This window comes from Lithobates pipiens, unplaced genomic scaffold, assembly GCF_037356315.1.
Source record: "Lithobates pipiens isolate NorthernLeopardFrog02 unplaced genomic scaffold, aLitPip1_a1.2 Scaffold_18, whole genome shotgun sequence".
Lineage (NCBI taxonomy): Eukaryota > Metazoa > Chordata > Amphibia > Anura > Ranidae > Lithobates > Lithobates pipiens.
The window spans coordinates 353,096,990-353,112,948 of record NW_027507758.1 but is presented as its reverse complement, the minus strand read 5'-3'; the positions used below and the strand labels follow the sequence as shown (position 1 = coordinate 353,112,948).

Below are 15,959 nucleotides of genomic sequence, written 5' to 3'. Positions count from 1 at the left end.
CGAGAGAGCGGCCCCCCCTCCCTCCTGAACCGTACCAGGCCACATACCCTCAACATTGGGAGGATGCTTTGGGGGTCTGTGACCCCTCAAAGCACCTTGTCCCCATGTTGATAAGGACAAGGGCCTTATCCTCACAACCCTGGCCGTTGGTTGTGAGGGTCTGCGGGCGGGGGGCTTATCAGAATCTGGAAGCCCCCTTGAACAAGGGGACCCCCAGATCCCGGCCCCCCCCTGTTTGAAATGGTAAGGGGGTACAAAAGTACCCCTACCATTTCACAAAGAAAGTGTCAAAATGGTTAAATAAGACAAACACACTTTTGAAAAATTCCTTTATTAAAAATGAAAAAAATAAAAAAAAGATTCCAGCGGTGCTAATCCACTCTTGCTATCCAGCGACGGATCTCCGGGGTCCAGCTATGGATGATCATATCCAGCGACGGGGGATCTCTCAGTCCAGCGCTGTCCATACATCTTTCTTCTGTCTCCACTCCGGAGACACTGCAGAGAGCCCAGCGCTGACGTTTCTTATATTAGGAGGGCGGGGCCACCCGTCACCTGACCCCGCCCCCTCTGACGCTGGTGAAGGGAGCCAGGGGTTCCCCAGTGACGTATGGGTGACCCCGCCCCCTCTGATGTAAAGGAAACCTGCGTTACATCAGAGGGGGCGGGGTCACCCACACGTCACTGGGGAACCACTGGCTTCCCTCTCCAGCGTCAGAGGGGCGGGGTCAGGTGGCGGGTGGCCCCGCCCTCCTAATATAAGAAACGTCAGCGCTGGGCTCTCTGCATTGTCTCCGGAGTGGATACAGAAGAAGGATGTATGGACAGCGCTGGACTGAGAGATCCCCCGTCGCTGGATATGATCATCCATCGCTGGACCCCGGAGATCCGTCACTGGATAGCAAGAGTGGATTAGCACCGCTGGAATCTTTTTTTTATTTTTTTCATTTTTAATAAAGGAATTTTTCAAAAGTGTGTTTGTCTTATTTAACCATTTTGACACTTTCTTTGTGAAATGGTAGGGGTACTTTTGTACCCCCTTACCATTTCAAACAGGGGGGGGGCCGGGATCTGGGGGTCCCCTTGTTAAAGGGGGCTTCCAGATTCTGATAAGCCCCCCGCCCGCAGACCCTCACAACCAACGGCCAGGGTTGTGAGGATGAGGCCCTTGTCCTTATCAACATGGGGACAAGGTGCTTTGAGGGGTCACAGACCCCCAAAACATCCTCCCAATGTTGAGGGTATGTGGCCTGGTACGGTTCTGGAGGGAGGGGGGGCCGCTCTCTCGCCCCCCCCCTCTTTTCCTGCGGCCTGCCAGGTTGCGTGCTCGGATAAAGGGTCTGATATGGATTTTTAGGGGGACCCCACGTCAATTTTTTTTTTTTAATTTGATGCGGGGTTCCCCTTAATATCCATATCAGACCTGAAGGGTCTGGTATGGATATTTGGGGGGACCCCCATGTAAATTTTTTTTTTAAATTTGACACGGGGTTCCCCTTAATATCCATGTCAGACCTGAAGGGCCTGGTAATTGAATTTAGGGGAACCCCCACGCTTTTTTTTTTTTTTTTTTTTAAATCAATGAATGAATGAATTGTCGGCTAATACAGAGAACACTCATTGAGTGTTCTCTGTATTACGGAGACCCGACAATTTAGCCGCAAGTGATTTTAAAAGACTTTTTTTCCTGCACAAATGACACTTTGTGCAGGAACAGTTCTAAGCACCAGAAACATGCGCCCCTTCACAGGCATACTATAGATGCCCCCCAGCTACGAAATTTAAAGGAATATTACACTTTTATTGTTTCACTTTAATCATTATTAAAATCACTGCTCCTGAAAAAACGGCAGTTTTTAAAACTTTTTTTTGCATTGATCCATGTCCCCTGGGGCAGGACCCAGGTCCCCAAACACTTTTTAGGACAGTAACCTGCATATTACCCTTTAAAATGAGCACTTTAGATTGTGAACGTTCGAGTCCCATAGACTTTAATAGGGTTCTAAAGTTCACACGAAGTTTAGGTCTGTTCGCAGGTTCTGGTGCGAACCGAACAGGGGGGTGTTCGGCTCATCCCTATTAAAGAGTATGTAAAACCAACATTCCATATTCCTGATATGTGCTGCTGTACCATGTATTTCTATGAAAAAAAGTGTCCTCTTCTCTTTGGATTGCTTCCTTTGTGTGAAATCCCCAGTGTTCTTATCAGTCCCTCTGCTTTCCTATAATAAAAAAACTGACCACATTAGACAGGAGAACACAGCACTCAGTTCTACAGCTATGCTGGGAACTTAGCCTGCTCTCCCCCAATGATCAGACTTGACCTGACACCTTTTCCCCCTTGCATAGCCTTTTATTGGGAAGTTCAGTATACTGTTGCTTCTCCTCCCCACAGCTTTTGTGCCACTGGGAACGGAGGGAATGTGATCACTTATAAAACAGGGGAAAAAAAGGTCTTTATAATGTGTTTATTTTTAATGGGTGCACAAATGTTTTTCCTTTTATTTCTATTTTAAACTTAATGGGTAATCGTTTACAATCACCTTAAATGAAAAATATCTCCATGTGTTTCCTGACTGTGACTGGCAGCGGAATTACACTGACCTCAATAAATCAACAATTTTTTATGTTTCAACATGGCTTCCTGAGAGTACAGAGTTAGTACTTATTGAACATCTTATTATTACTAACATTGCTACTACTACTCATTGTCATCATCATAATCTTTATCAAAATCAATTAATTGTTAGGGGTCAGCGTGATGTTTGGGTCAAACATAAGTTCGACTCGAACATCAGGGGTTCACCCGTTCAACATTATGGGGTGTTCACGGGAAATTCAAGCCCCCGCTGAAGGCCCCATAATGCACTGCGGGATCGCAGTGCATTGCTGTATGATGATTGGCCAAAACATGTACCTGACCTGCATGCTTTGGCCAATCCCAAAGGCAGGGTACATTTGGCCAATCATGGCTCAGGGGGACTAAGTCCATGTCCAATCATACTATATAAGGCTGCCTACACGGTGGCCCTGTGTAGTGTTGTTGGCGTGGATGGAGAGATAGTGTGATTAATGCCACGTACACACGTAGCGGACTATCCGGCGGACTTCCCGCCAGACTTTCTGAACGGGCTACTTGCCCACACACGGCACTTTTTCCGTGGACTAATACGGCATACTAAGTCCGACGGACTATCCGCCGTACTTTTGAAATGAACAGACTCGCCCACACACGCAGAGGAAAGTCCGCTTATTTTGAGCGCGTCTCCAGGTAGGCGGGGCCCGCGAAGGATGCTTCGCTGGCCCCGCCACCTGGTATGGACTTAAAGGGGAATCCCAACGCCGAAAAAAAACGGTGTGGGGGTCCCCCCCAGGTCCACATCAGACCATTGTCCGAGCACGCTACCCGGCCGGCCAGGAAAGGGACGGACGAGCGAGCGCCCCCCCCCCTGTGCCGCACCAGGCCGCGTGCCCTCAACATGGGGGGGTGCCTTGTGCCCCCCCATCCCAAAGCACCTTGTCCCCATGTTGATGAGGACAAGAGCCTCTTTCCGACAACCCTGGCCGTTGGGTGTCGGGGTCTGTGGGCGGGGGGCTTATCGGAATCCGGGAGCCCCCTTTAATAAGGGGGCCCCCGGATACTGGCCCCCCACCCTATGTGAATGAGTATGGGGTACAATGTACCCCTACCCATTCACCTGTAAAATAAAGTAAAAAAAAACACAACACACAAGATAAAATAGTTTATTGCACAGCTTCCGGGGGTCTTCCATCTTTGGGGGGTCTTCTCGCCGGACTCCTCGCTATCTTCTGCTAGCTCTTTTACTGCCGCCCTCTTCTTCCGACTTCGGGGGTCTTATCCCCCTCTTCAGTTCTTCTGCCGGGCCACCGCGCCTTCTTCTAGCTCTTTTACAGGCGGTGGCCCGGTCTTCTGTCGCCACTGTTGCCACCTTCTGTTCTTCTCTTCTCTTCAGATTTTGCCTCGTCACATCCTCCGCTCACAATGGCACCGATGCGACACGCGGCGACTTATATAGGGACATCACCGGATGATGTCCCCGTCTATTATGATGTCACAGTCCCAGCATCCTCTGGGACTGTGACATCATAACGCGCGGCCCCCCTTCCCCAAGGCACCCCCCCCCCCATGTTGAGGGCACGTGGCCTGGTGCGGCTCGGGGGGGACCGCTCGCTCGTCCCCCCTTTCCTGGCCGGCCGGGTAGCATGCTCGGACAAGGGTCTGATGTGGACCTGGGGGGACCTGTTCCCCTTTAAGTCCATACCAGGTGGCGGGGGCCAGCGACGCATCCTTTGCGGGCCCCGCCTACCTGGAGACGTGCTCAAAATGAGCATACTTTTCTTCGGGTGGGAAAAGTCTGTTCATTTCAAAAGTACGGCGGACTGGCATATGCACGGCCGGATTGTCCGCCAAAATCCAAGTCCGGTGGGAAGATTGGAGTGCAAAACTACTTTCTAAGTCCGCCGTACTTTTCGGGTAAAAAAAAGTCCGCCAGAGGCTACACACGGGCGGACTTGAGTTTGCCGGACTTTTCCACCCGTTTGTTTGATCGTGTGTACGCAGCATTAGATTAAACAGGCAGGTTATTCAGTTAGTGGCAGTGTATTTGATATATATATATATATACAGTATATATATATTTCTTGATCATACATCACGGGACACAGGAGCTTCATTACATAGTGGGTTATATAGGCACCTTTGGTGATTGGACACTGGTTAACTCCCATTTAAGGAGAATTCCTCCCCTATATAACCCCTCAACCCCCTCCCATATGGGAGGCACCTCAGTTTTTTTTGTCAGTGTCTATGGTGGTTGGTCACATAAAACATGTGCTCTGAAGAAAGCTCTGTGCAGGTCCCTGCGTGGGCCTAAGGGCTACAACAAACCGGATCCATATCTCAGGCTGATATTTTGACTCCAAAGATGGTATGGTACCTGGGCCTCATCATCCGAAGAAACTAGGTTTTGCCTGCAAGTCCTCTCCTATTGGAAGACTGGGCTCTGGGAAAACCAGACTTGGTGTACTATTTACATAGTGGCATGAAAGTTTCTGGCAGAGTCTTTTACAAGGTCCAGGTAGGAGGTTCTTCTGAGAAGGAACCCCAAAAAAACCTGAAGGTTGGCACAACTCTGCCCGCCGTGATGGGTGAAGGCTGGAATCTGTCTATTTTCAGCAATTCCTGCAGTGAGGACAGGTAAGGGAAGTTAATCCTATATAAATGTATCTTATGGATTTCTTCATTTAATAGTTTTATGTCTTACCTGGTTTCCACCACTAGAGGGAGTAAGAGGAGCCCGATGCATACTTACATGCCTTTCAGATACACACGCTCAGTGAAGCCTGGTTCTCCCAGATGACTCACGTCTCCATTGCAATCCCTGCCACAATAAAGGTAATACAGGGGTCCCACGTAGTCCGGGGGTCCCGCGCAGCTCCGATGGTGGTCCCCTTACCCCCTGGACGTCGGGTGGTCCTCGTGCATATGCGCTAAGTGCGCTCCCGTGCTAATGGAGGGAGGGAGTGTGGTTGCGAACCGTGCACGTTGGTGTGCATGGCGCTGTAGTGCGCAGGCGCCAAGCGGCAATTAAAAAAAAAAAAAGCCCAGAGCGCCAGGGGGCTGTAAGTGGAGATACAGGAGCTGTGGGCAGTAAGCATCCCAAGGGATTGGATCCAGGCAAACCTAAGACACCTACTCAGCATCAGGTTGTGCAGTTTAAGCATATATATTTATTGTGAGACTTTGAGCACAACAGTGATTGCACTTTGTACTAGTACCTCTGCTTTGTAGCTTAGGACTATGTCTCCTCGTAAGAGGGTCTCAGGGGGAGGTAACAAAGGCACTGGTAAATCACCGCCTAGGTCTAGGGGTTTTAAAAATGCCTGTAGGTTACCATCCCCCCTGCAAGACTGGAGCCAGCCTCACAGGATGAGTCGGTGCCCCTGTCAGGTTTTGCAGCCTCTCCTAATGTCTCAACCCCGGTATATGTCACTGAGGACTCCCTTAGGGCTACATTGGAGGGTTTTGCAGGGAGAATCATAAATTTTATTTCAGCTTCCCTGAAAGATAGCAGGAAAAGGGGTAGATCCCCTCCCTCTGCTGAGATTCCTGGCTCAGATGACACTTCTGACAATGAGGAGAGATCCCTATCTTGAGACAGGGATCATGAGCAGTCGGATGAATCAGAGGAAGAAGAGAGAGTCCCCTCCTCCCAGGCGCTCAGAAAACAGGTGCAGTATTATACTGAATTGGTGCGTTCCAATTCATCCCTTAATGGATAAATTGTTGTATGAGGATTGGGGACATTCCGATAAACTGTTTGCTCCTCCCAAAAGGTTTTCTATGCTTTATCCTCTGGAGGAAAGTTTCGCCAAGAAATGGGGGGGTCCCATCTGTCGATGCTGCTGTTTCTTGTGTGAATAGAAACCTGACCTGTCCTTTGGATAATGCTCAGGTATTTAAGGATCCAACTGATAAGAAGCTGGAAACCTTATTGAAAGCCTCCTTTTCCATGACTGGCGCAGTAGTGCAACCTACAGTCGCAGCCGTGGGGTTGTGTCAGTTCCTCAAGGGACAAGTTAAGCAGATGCTTGGCCTCCTTCCCAGTGAGGAAGTGGAGAACTATGCAGAAATACCTCAAATTCTGTGTTTTATGATTGATGCGATTTTGGATTCTGTCCAACAAGCATCTCGTTTGTGTCTCCTTTTGGTACACATGCGAAGGGCCCTATGGCTAAAAAATTGGGCAGCTGAGCTATCATGCAAGAAGCATTTGATTGGGTTCCCGTTTAAGGGGGAGCGTTTATTTGGAGAAGAATTAGACAAGTTCGTCCAAAGAATTTCAGGGGGTAAATCTACTCTCCTTCCAATCAAAAGGAGCAAACGTCCATCAGTTAGGCGTTCTCTCTCTCCCGGAGCATCAAGCTCTAAGCAGTGGCGACGACCTTCCCAACCTCCCCCTACAGGAAAGGCTCAAGGCCGGGCCCAGGGGCAGGAAAAGACTTGGGGGTGAAAGCCTGCCAAGGAGAGCCCAAAAGCTTCCTTGTGAAGGGGCGCCCCCACTCGGCTGAGTGGGGGGAAGGCTCCTGCAGTTTGCAGAAGCCTGGCGGGAAGAGATCCGGGACAAGTGGGTAGTCTCCTCGGTATCTCTGGGCTACAAGCTAGAGTTTCAGGAGATTCCACCTTCTCGCTTTCTAAGGTCAAGGATCCCCAGGGAAAGACCGCTATTCCAGGCCTTAGATCACTTACTATCCCAGGGGGTGATAGTGGAAGTGGACCCAAAAGAACAGGGTTCAGGCTTTTACTCGAATCTCTTCACCGTTCCAAAGCCAAATGGAGGTGTCAGACCTATCCTGGATCTGAAGGATCTGAACCGGTTTTTACGCATTCGGTCCTTCCGAATGCAGTCAATACGCGCTGTGGTCTCCTCCCTGCAAGGGGGAGAGTTTATGGCATCAATAGATATCAAGGATGCATATCTTCATGTGCCAATATTTTCCGCACACCAAAAGTATCTAAGGTTGGCAGTAGAGCGGCGCAATTTTCAATTTGTGGCTTTGCCGTTCGGGCTCGCTACGGCTCCTCGAGTCTTTACAAAGATTCTAGACCCTCTCTTGGCAAACCTAAGAGCTCAGGGTATAGCCGTCATGGCGTATCTAGACGATTTGCTTCTCATAGAGAAAACAGTAGCGTTCCTGAACCAGTTTTACCAGAACACTAGACCTCCTGGAATGCCTAGGTTGGATTATAAACCTAGAAAAATCATCCCTACAGCCTACTACCAGGTTCGAGTACCTGGGTATGGTCATCGACACCGCTCAAGGCGGGGTGTTTCTACCAAGGCCAAAGGCCTTGGCCATTGGGGGTCTGGTGCGCCTAATTCTGGGCAGAAGATCTTCCCCATTCGGTTGTGCATGAGACTGTTAGGGAAAATGGTCACCTCCTTCGAGGACGTTCCATTCGCCCAGTTCCACTCAAGGCCTCTGCAAAGATGCATCCTTGCGGCGTGGAACAGGAAGCCCCAGGCCTTGGATCTTCCTATGTGTCTGTCCCCAGGGACACACAAGAGTCTCGTTTGGTGGTTACAAACCGAGAATTTGCTGAAAGGCAAAACTTTTCTTCCGCTTCCATGGAAGATTATTACGACAGATGCCAGCCTGACGGGCTGGGGAGCAGTGTTGGAGGAGACGTGCTCGCAGGGGAAATGGTCTGCGATCGAGAAGCTATTGCCCATAAATGTCTTGGAAATCCGGGCAGTTTATATGGCTCTCATAAAGTGGTCTTACAGACTACGGGGTCTCCCTGCTCGGGTTCAGTCTGACAATGCCACAGCAGTGGCCTATATCAATCACTAGGGTGGTACCAGGAGGCTGGTTGCACAAAAAGAGGTCAATCGCATACTTGCCTGGGCAGAAAGGCATGTTCCATCTCTTTCTGCAGTCCTCATTCCAGGAGTGGAAAATTGGCAGGTGGATTTTCTGAGCCGCCAGCAGTTGTGCCCAGGAGAATGGGCTCTGCACCCCGACTTGTTTTCAGAACATATGTCGCAGGTGGGGTACTCCAGACGTAGATCTGTTTGCGTCCAGATTCAACAGAAAGCTGGACAAATTCGTGTCAAGGACAAGAGATGTTCTTGCTCAGGGGTCGGATGCTCTGACAGTTCCCTGGGATCAGTACAATCTAATTTATGCCTTCCTCCCCGTGCCCGCTTCTGTCACAGTTCCTGGGAAGAATCAAGAGGGAAACAAAGTCGGTGCTTTTGGTAGCACCGGCTTGGCCCAGGCGACCTTGATACACAGAGATCATTAAGTTGGCAGTAGGCAGGCCATGGATCCTTCCTTTCCGGCCAGATCTGCTCTCACAGGGTCCAATTTACCATCCTGCTTTACGCAGTCTGAATTTGACAGTTTGGCTGCTGAGACCCACATTCTGCGGGATCGTGGGCTTTCGGGGCCAGTCCTTTCTACTCTGGTCAATGCCAGAAAGCCGGCATCCAGGCTTATTTATTGCAAGATCTGGAAGGCATATGTTTCCTGGTGTGAACTCAGGGAATGGCATCCTAGAAAGTATGTCATTAGCAGGATCTTGGCCTTTCTCCAGTCAGGCCTAGAAATGAATTTGGCCGTAAGCACTATCAAGGTGCAGATTTCGGCCTTGTCAGTGTTTTTTCAGAAGCCACTTACATCACATTCCCTGGTGCGTGGCTTTCATCCAGGGGGACATGCGGATAGGACCGCCAGTCAAACCTCCGGTATGCCCATGGAATCTGAATTTGGTTCTCTCAGCTTTGCAGGGGCAACCATTTGAACCTTTGCATCTGGCTTCATTAGTCCTTTTTGTCTAAAAAAAATTGGTTTTCTTGGTTGCCATTTCCTCGGCTAGGAGAGTGTCAGAGCTAGCAGCTCTCTCCAGCAAGGAACCGTATCTACTTATTCATAAGGATCGGGTGGTAATGTGTTCCAACAGGTCCTTTCTGCCTAAGGTGGTTTTGGGATTCCATTTGAATCAAGATGTAATCCTACCATCCTTTTTTCCGGACCCACAGTCCGCAGAAGAAGAGTCTTTGCACACTTTGGATGTAGTAAGGGCAATCAGTATCTATCTTCAGACAACTGCTCAGATAAGGAAAACTGATTGCTTATTTATTTTGCTGGAAGGCCCTAGGAAGGGCCAGGCGGCATCAAAATCCACTCTCTCAAGGTGGATTAGACAGATTATTTCTCAGGCCTATAGTGTTAAAGGGAAAGATCCCTCCTTTTCAAGTGAAAGCGCACTCAACTAGGGCTGTAAGTCCTTCTTGGGCAGTGCATCACCAGGCCTCCCTGGCTCAGATCTGTAAGGCTGCAACTTGGTCATCAGTCCACACATTCACCAGATTCTATCAGGTGGATGTCAGAGGGCAAGAGGATATCGGCTTTGGGCGCAGTGTACTGCAGGCTGCAGTTTAGGTCCTCCGGTCCATGGCGGTCTATTATTATGATCTGTGTCTCCCTCCCCTCAATCTGAGCATTGCTATGGGACATCCCACTATGTAATGAAGCTCCTGTGTCCCGTGATGTATGATCAAGAAAATAGGATTTTTATATACAGCTTACCTGTAAAATCCTTTTCTTGAGAGTACATCACGGGACACAGGGCTCCCGCCCCTCTGGGGTTTTACGCGGTTTCCTATTGCTTGCTACAAAACTGAGGTGCCTCCCATATGGGAGGGGTTATATAGGGAAGGAATTCTCCTTAATTGGGGGTTAACCAGTGTCCAATCACCAGAGGTGCCTATATAACCCACTATGTAATGAAGCTCCTGTGTCCCGTGATGTACTCTCAAGAAAAGGATTTTACAGGTAAGCTATATATAAAAATCCTATTATACTCTGCAGCATCCTGTCAGTGTAGGCTAGATCTACATTCTACAGTGCATTCCGTGGTGTACTATTTCTAATCTACTTCAGGCATTGTATTTGATATATATATATATATATATATATATATATATATATATATATATATATATATATATATTGTGGCAGCACGCAGGTAAAATCACCTGGTTGTATTCAGGATGGGAAATATGTGTGTCCTAGATTCAGGCTTTATGCAGACTTTTACAATTAGAGGGGAAGAGTTAATGAGCCCAGCTGTAGTAAGTGGGCTCATTAAGACCTCTACAAAAAACCCCAGCATGCATAGGGAGATGCTCCATCCTGGAACCAGTTTTGTGTGTATAGACTGGGGAGTCTGAGATCTGTTCTGTGCGGTGAGTTAACGCCTGTGTGGCAAACCCCTACAATAGAGACAGGGACTGGGGCAGCACAAGGCTGCACCCAGTTGTTAGACAGGGAGTCTACGTGTGTAGTTAGAGGTCAAGCTGACCAGGATTTATTTTCTTGTTTTATTTTGTATGGCTGTTATATGTATCACTGCATGTAGCCTAAATAAACCGGATCTTTTGTTTTTTGCACCTACACCGCTGTCTGCTGTGCCTGACTTTGTGTTGTGAACCCATCCAGGGGGTCACACACACCCGCTACCGAGCGAACCCCCTCACAATATATATAGTCCACAGGCGATTTTGAAAATTTCCTTGGTGTGGGCCTTTTATGACACATGTGCAGCAGATCACACCATTGCTATTTGCAACCTATATCTGAAGTGGATCAAGCATGGCCAGAACAGCAGCCACTTGGGCACCACATGCTTGACCAGGCATATGATGACCTCCCATGCAGTCCATTGGCAACAGCACTTGCTCCTCATCTGGGATCTCTAACCCCACTATACCTCCAGTCCTCTCAAAAACCTGCACTGAGAGCAATGAAGCTAAAGCATTAGGTGTCCCAAGTACTTTCAGCCAATCAGTACACCTCCATCTGATGTCAGAAGGCAAATTTCCCTACCCCCAGTTGCTAAACCGTAAAAAGAAAATCGGTCCCAGCCATCCACATGCTCAGAGTCTGAATACTATCTTGGCCAAATTGCTATCATGCAACTGCTGCCTTTTCAGCTGGTAGACTCTGCCCCCTTTTGTGAATTTGTGGAAGGTGCTGTACCTCAGTGGCAGCTTCCAAACCACCATTTCTTTTTACAGAAGGCCATGCCGTCTCTCTACTGACATGTGGAAGGCAATGTTTTGGCCTCGTTGGACAGGGCGGTCAGCAGTAAGGTGCATATTACCACTGACTCATGGTCTAGCAGGCATGGGCAGGGACGTTACCTTTCCTTCACTGTGCACTGGGTAACTCTGCTGGCAGCTGGGAAGGATGCAGGACAGGGTTCAGTGTTTCTGCCACAGCTCTCTCCTCCACCCCTCCTCTTCTTCTTCCTCTATGACCTCTTTGTCCTCTGAACCAACGGTGCTCTGTAAGCATTCAAGGGCCTACGCAAGCACTCAGGCAAAAAGATGCCATGAGGTGCTTGAGTTGGTCTGCTTAGGGGACTGGAGACACACTGGGACAGAGATTCTGTCAGCTCTTCAGGGGCAGGCTCAGAGGTGGTTGATGCCATGCCAGCTTCCACTAGGAATGGTTGTGTGCAACAATGGCACCAACCTTCTCTCCGCCCTCCGACAGGGACATTTGACCCACGTCCCATGTTTGGCACATGTCCTAAATTTTGCGGTGCAGCGGTTCTTGAGCAGGTACCCAGGCTTACAGGAACTCCTGAGGCAGGCCAGAAAAGTCTGTGGTCATTTCCGCCAGTCATATGATGCCAGTGCTCGGCTGGCTGACATTCAAAGGGAATGCAAACTGCCCACCAACTGCCTCATTTGTGACATGCCCACCAGGTGGAACTCAACATCTGCAATGCTGCAGCAGCTGCACATGCAGCAAAGGGCCATCAATGAGCACCTGTGTGAGTATGGCACCCGGACAGGGTCAGGGGAACATGGCTCCTTTTCGCCACGCCAGGGGCTACTGATCAAAGATGCACGCACCGTCCTGTCACCATTTGAGGAGGCCATTAGGATTGTGAGCAGCGACAATGCATGCATCAGTGATACTGTCCCTCTTGTCTTCCTGTTGGAGCACACAATTCATGGAATAATGGACAGGGCACTTGAGGCAGAAAAGCAGCAGGAAGTGGACTTCCTTACCTCTTAAGGCCCCCTTTATCCAGATAGTATTCCTGTGGGCCCGCCAAACACACAGGAAGAGGAGGAGGAGGAGGAGGATTGTGTCAGCATGGACGTGGAGGATAACACTCAGCAGCAGTCTTCAAGGGATGGTTTTCAGTCCCCAGAAGCCCAAGGAGTTGTACGTGGCTGGGAAGAGGTTGTTACGAATCTTGTGATCCTTAGTAACCCAGGGGACTCAGAATCGAATGCCTCTGTAAAATTACACTGCATGGCCTCCCTGATTTTGCAAAGCCTGTGAAAGGACTCTAGGATTCGTGGTATCAAGGAGAGGGATTATTACTGGCTGGTAACCCTTCTTGATCTATGTTACAAGGGTAAGGTTGCAGAACTCATCTTGCCTTCGCAGAGGGAGCAGAGGATGAAACATCTTCAGAAGGCCATGAAGAAAGGTTTGTGCAATGTTTCCAGACCCTGGGAGGGTACAATTTCCTGGTGCGTGACAATGTGTTGCTGAGGCTTTGTTAAGTAGAGGAAGAGCGGTGGAGAAGGTGGCCGGCTGACCAATCCTTTTAGACAAGTTTTCAGTCCTCAGAGCCAAGGTCTGATCTGTTCAAGCAACCATCATCAGCGTCTGCATTACATGGTGCAGGAATATCTAGGGGCAAGAACAGGCCTGGAGACCTTTCCAACAGAGCATCCACTGGGTTACTGGGTCTTGAGGATGGACCACTGGCCAGAACTTGCTTAATATGCAAATGAGCTACTGGTCTGTCCTGCATTCTTTCTGAACGCACATTCAGTGCTGCTGGAGGGTTTGTAACAGATCATAGAGTGTGTCTGTCCATACAGACGATGATAGGCTCACATTTATAAAAATGAATCAGTCTTGGATCAGCAGGACCTTTCAAGCACCTGATGCTGATGTAACTGAATGTTTTTTCTATGGATGGGGGATCCCTTGAAGACTGCCTTTGCTGAGGGACTATCCTATTCCTCCTCAATCTTGAGGATGCTAGCTTCCAACAATTTACTTACAGCTTCCAACAATATTTTTGGTTTAGGGCACCACCACCACTGCCTAAGGCCCAATTTTTCTGCCCCTGTTCAACAGGGACATGTAATTACAATTCTTGATCTAATATTTCACAGCAGAGCCACCCCCCCCCCCCCCCAGGCACAACATTTAAAGGAATATTTCATTTTTATTGTGTCACTTTAAGCATTCTTAAAATCACTGCTCCTGAAAAACTTCAGTTTTTAAAACTATAAAAAAAAAATTTTCAGGAGCCGTGATTTGATTTTAAGAATGCTTAAAATGACAATAAAAATGAAATATTCCTTTATTTTTTTTTTATTTTGCATTGATATATGTCCCCTGGGGCAGGACCCGGGTCCCCAAACACTTTTTATGGTAATAACCTGCATATAAGCCTTTAAAATTAGCACTTTTGTTTTTTCGCGTTCATTTCCCATAGACTTTAATGGTGTTTGCGTGCACGTACAAACTTTTTGCATTTTCGCATGTTCTGCTGCGAACCGAACCAGAGGGTGTTCGGCTCATCTCTTTCAATTGTCAAGACAATCATTTTCATCATCATTATGATAATCATTTTCATCATTATCATGATCATTATCATCATCATCGATAATCATTGTCATCTTCATAAATAGTATTGCCAATAGCAACACAAAATACCAGCATAAGAAAGGAATTGTCATACACCTACCATCCTCCATCTGAACGAATTATACCCCATAAGTCTAAGCCATCTTCAGTTAAAGTACCTGTCTGAGAGTTAAAATAAGCTGGTGAGTTAACATGACAGCCTTTAGATATGTCCGCTTAATCAAGAAAAACAACTGGAAATTTCATTATAGGATACATATTATTACAAATTATCATCAATGGTCACAACATGTTACAGATTTTTCTTTTTCACCTACCTCTTTAATTATGCTAAGTATATATATATATATATATATATATATACCGCACATACATATTTACAGACATAGAGGTTGATTTACTAAAGTTAAGTACACTGACATCTAGTGAGAGTTCTCAGTATTGCAGCCAATAATCCAATCATCCCATCATCCCAATATGCAGTTTAGTATGTCCCTTAAGCCCCCTGGCGGTATTCCTGAGTCTGGCTCGGGGTGAAAATTTAGTACCATTAGTGGTAACCCCGAGCCAGACTCGGGACCGCATCCTGGATCCAGGAAGAGCTTACTTACCTTGTCCCCTGGATCCAGCGTTGTCCCCCCGCTGTACGAATGAGCCGTCCTCCTCTCGATCTATCACATCGCCGAGCTCCACTCCCTGCGAGCGTTGCAATGCACAGTGACGGAGAACGGCGCCAAATTGAAAAAGTAAAACACACACATTAAAGAGGGATTCCACCTACAAAAAAAATATTAAAAGCCAGCAGCTATAAATACTACAGCTGCTGACTTTTAATAAATGGACACTCACCTGTCCCGGGTTCCAGCGATGCCGGCAGCCGAGGCCAATCGATCACTCGGCTCTCGGCTGCTGCCGCAACCATTCTAGGTGAGGGAATCAGGAAGTGAAGCAAATCGGCTTCACTTCCCGGTTCCCTACTGCGCATGCGCGAGTCGCGCAGCGCAATAGGAATTGTCTGCGCTGTCTCTGAGACCCGTGTGTGTCCCAGCAGACAGCGCGGCAGGACAGGAAATGGCGTAGACTCCCACGGGAGTCTATGCCCGGAAGTGGGTGTAAATACCTGTCTTTGACAGGTATCTCCACCCCCTCCCCCCTGAAAGGTGCCAATTGTGACACCGGAGGGGGGGAGGGTTCCGATCAGCGGAAGTTCCACTTTAGGGTGGAACCCCACTTTAAATACAGTACAATGTAATCTTACAGATTACATTACTGTATGTAATTATTTCACATCCCCTTTGTCCCTAGTGGTCCAGTGCCTTGCATGCAGTTTTATATTATAAAAACTGTTCTTTATGCCTGGAAACAGGAGATTGTCCATAGCAACCAAAACTGTCCCTTTACATCAAAAATGGTTTTAGACCAGCTAGAAAACAGCGATAATAAATTGGGATCACTCGCAGAATTGAGTGATAGTGATTTGTGGGGAGATCCGTCATCAAATACTGAAAAGTAATGTCAGTGACAATTCTGCAACTGAGCAAGTTTCAGTGTTTTTGATTTGATTACATTATTGAATATTTTTTTATTATTGTTAGATTATCATTTGGTATAGTTATTTATATTATAATTTAGGATTTCAATTTTCAAACTTTATCATACCCGGGATGTCTACTAGATTCTGGTTTGGACAGATTTAAGTCAGTTATTCCTAAGAATTACAGGACTACAATATAAAACGC

The 15,959-nt window shown here is 47.9% G+C and overlaps 1 protein-coding gene across 1 annotated transcript in view; it reads right to left on the bottom strand.

The window, feature by feature from the left end:
* LOC143988160 (putative cation-transporting ATPase 13A5) overlaps positions 1-15,959 on the bottom strand; it is a 240,005-nt gene that overhangs the window by 178,253 nt on the left and 45,793 nt on the right. The window contains exon 10 of the mRNA XM_077487487.1: positions 14,321-14,382. Coding sequence (XP_077343613.1) covers positions 14,321-14,382 — 62 coding nt within the window. The remainder of the gene's footprint in view (positions 1-14,320; positions 14,383-15,959) is intronic.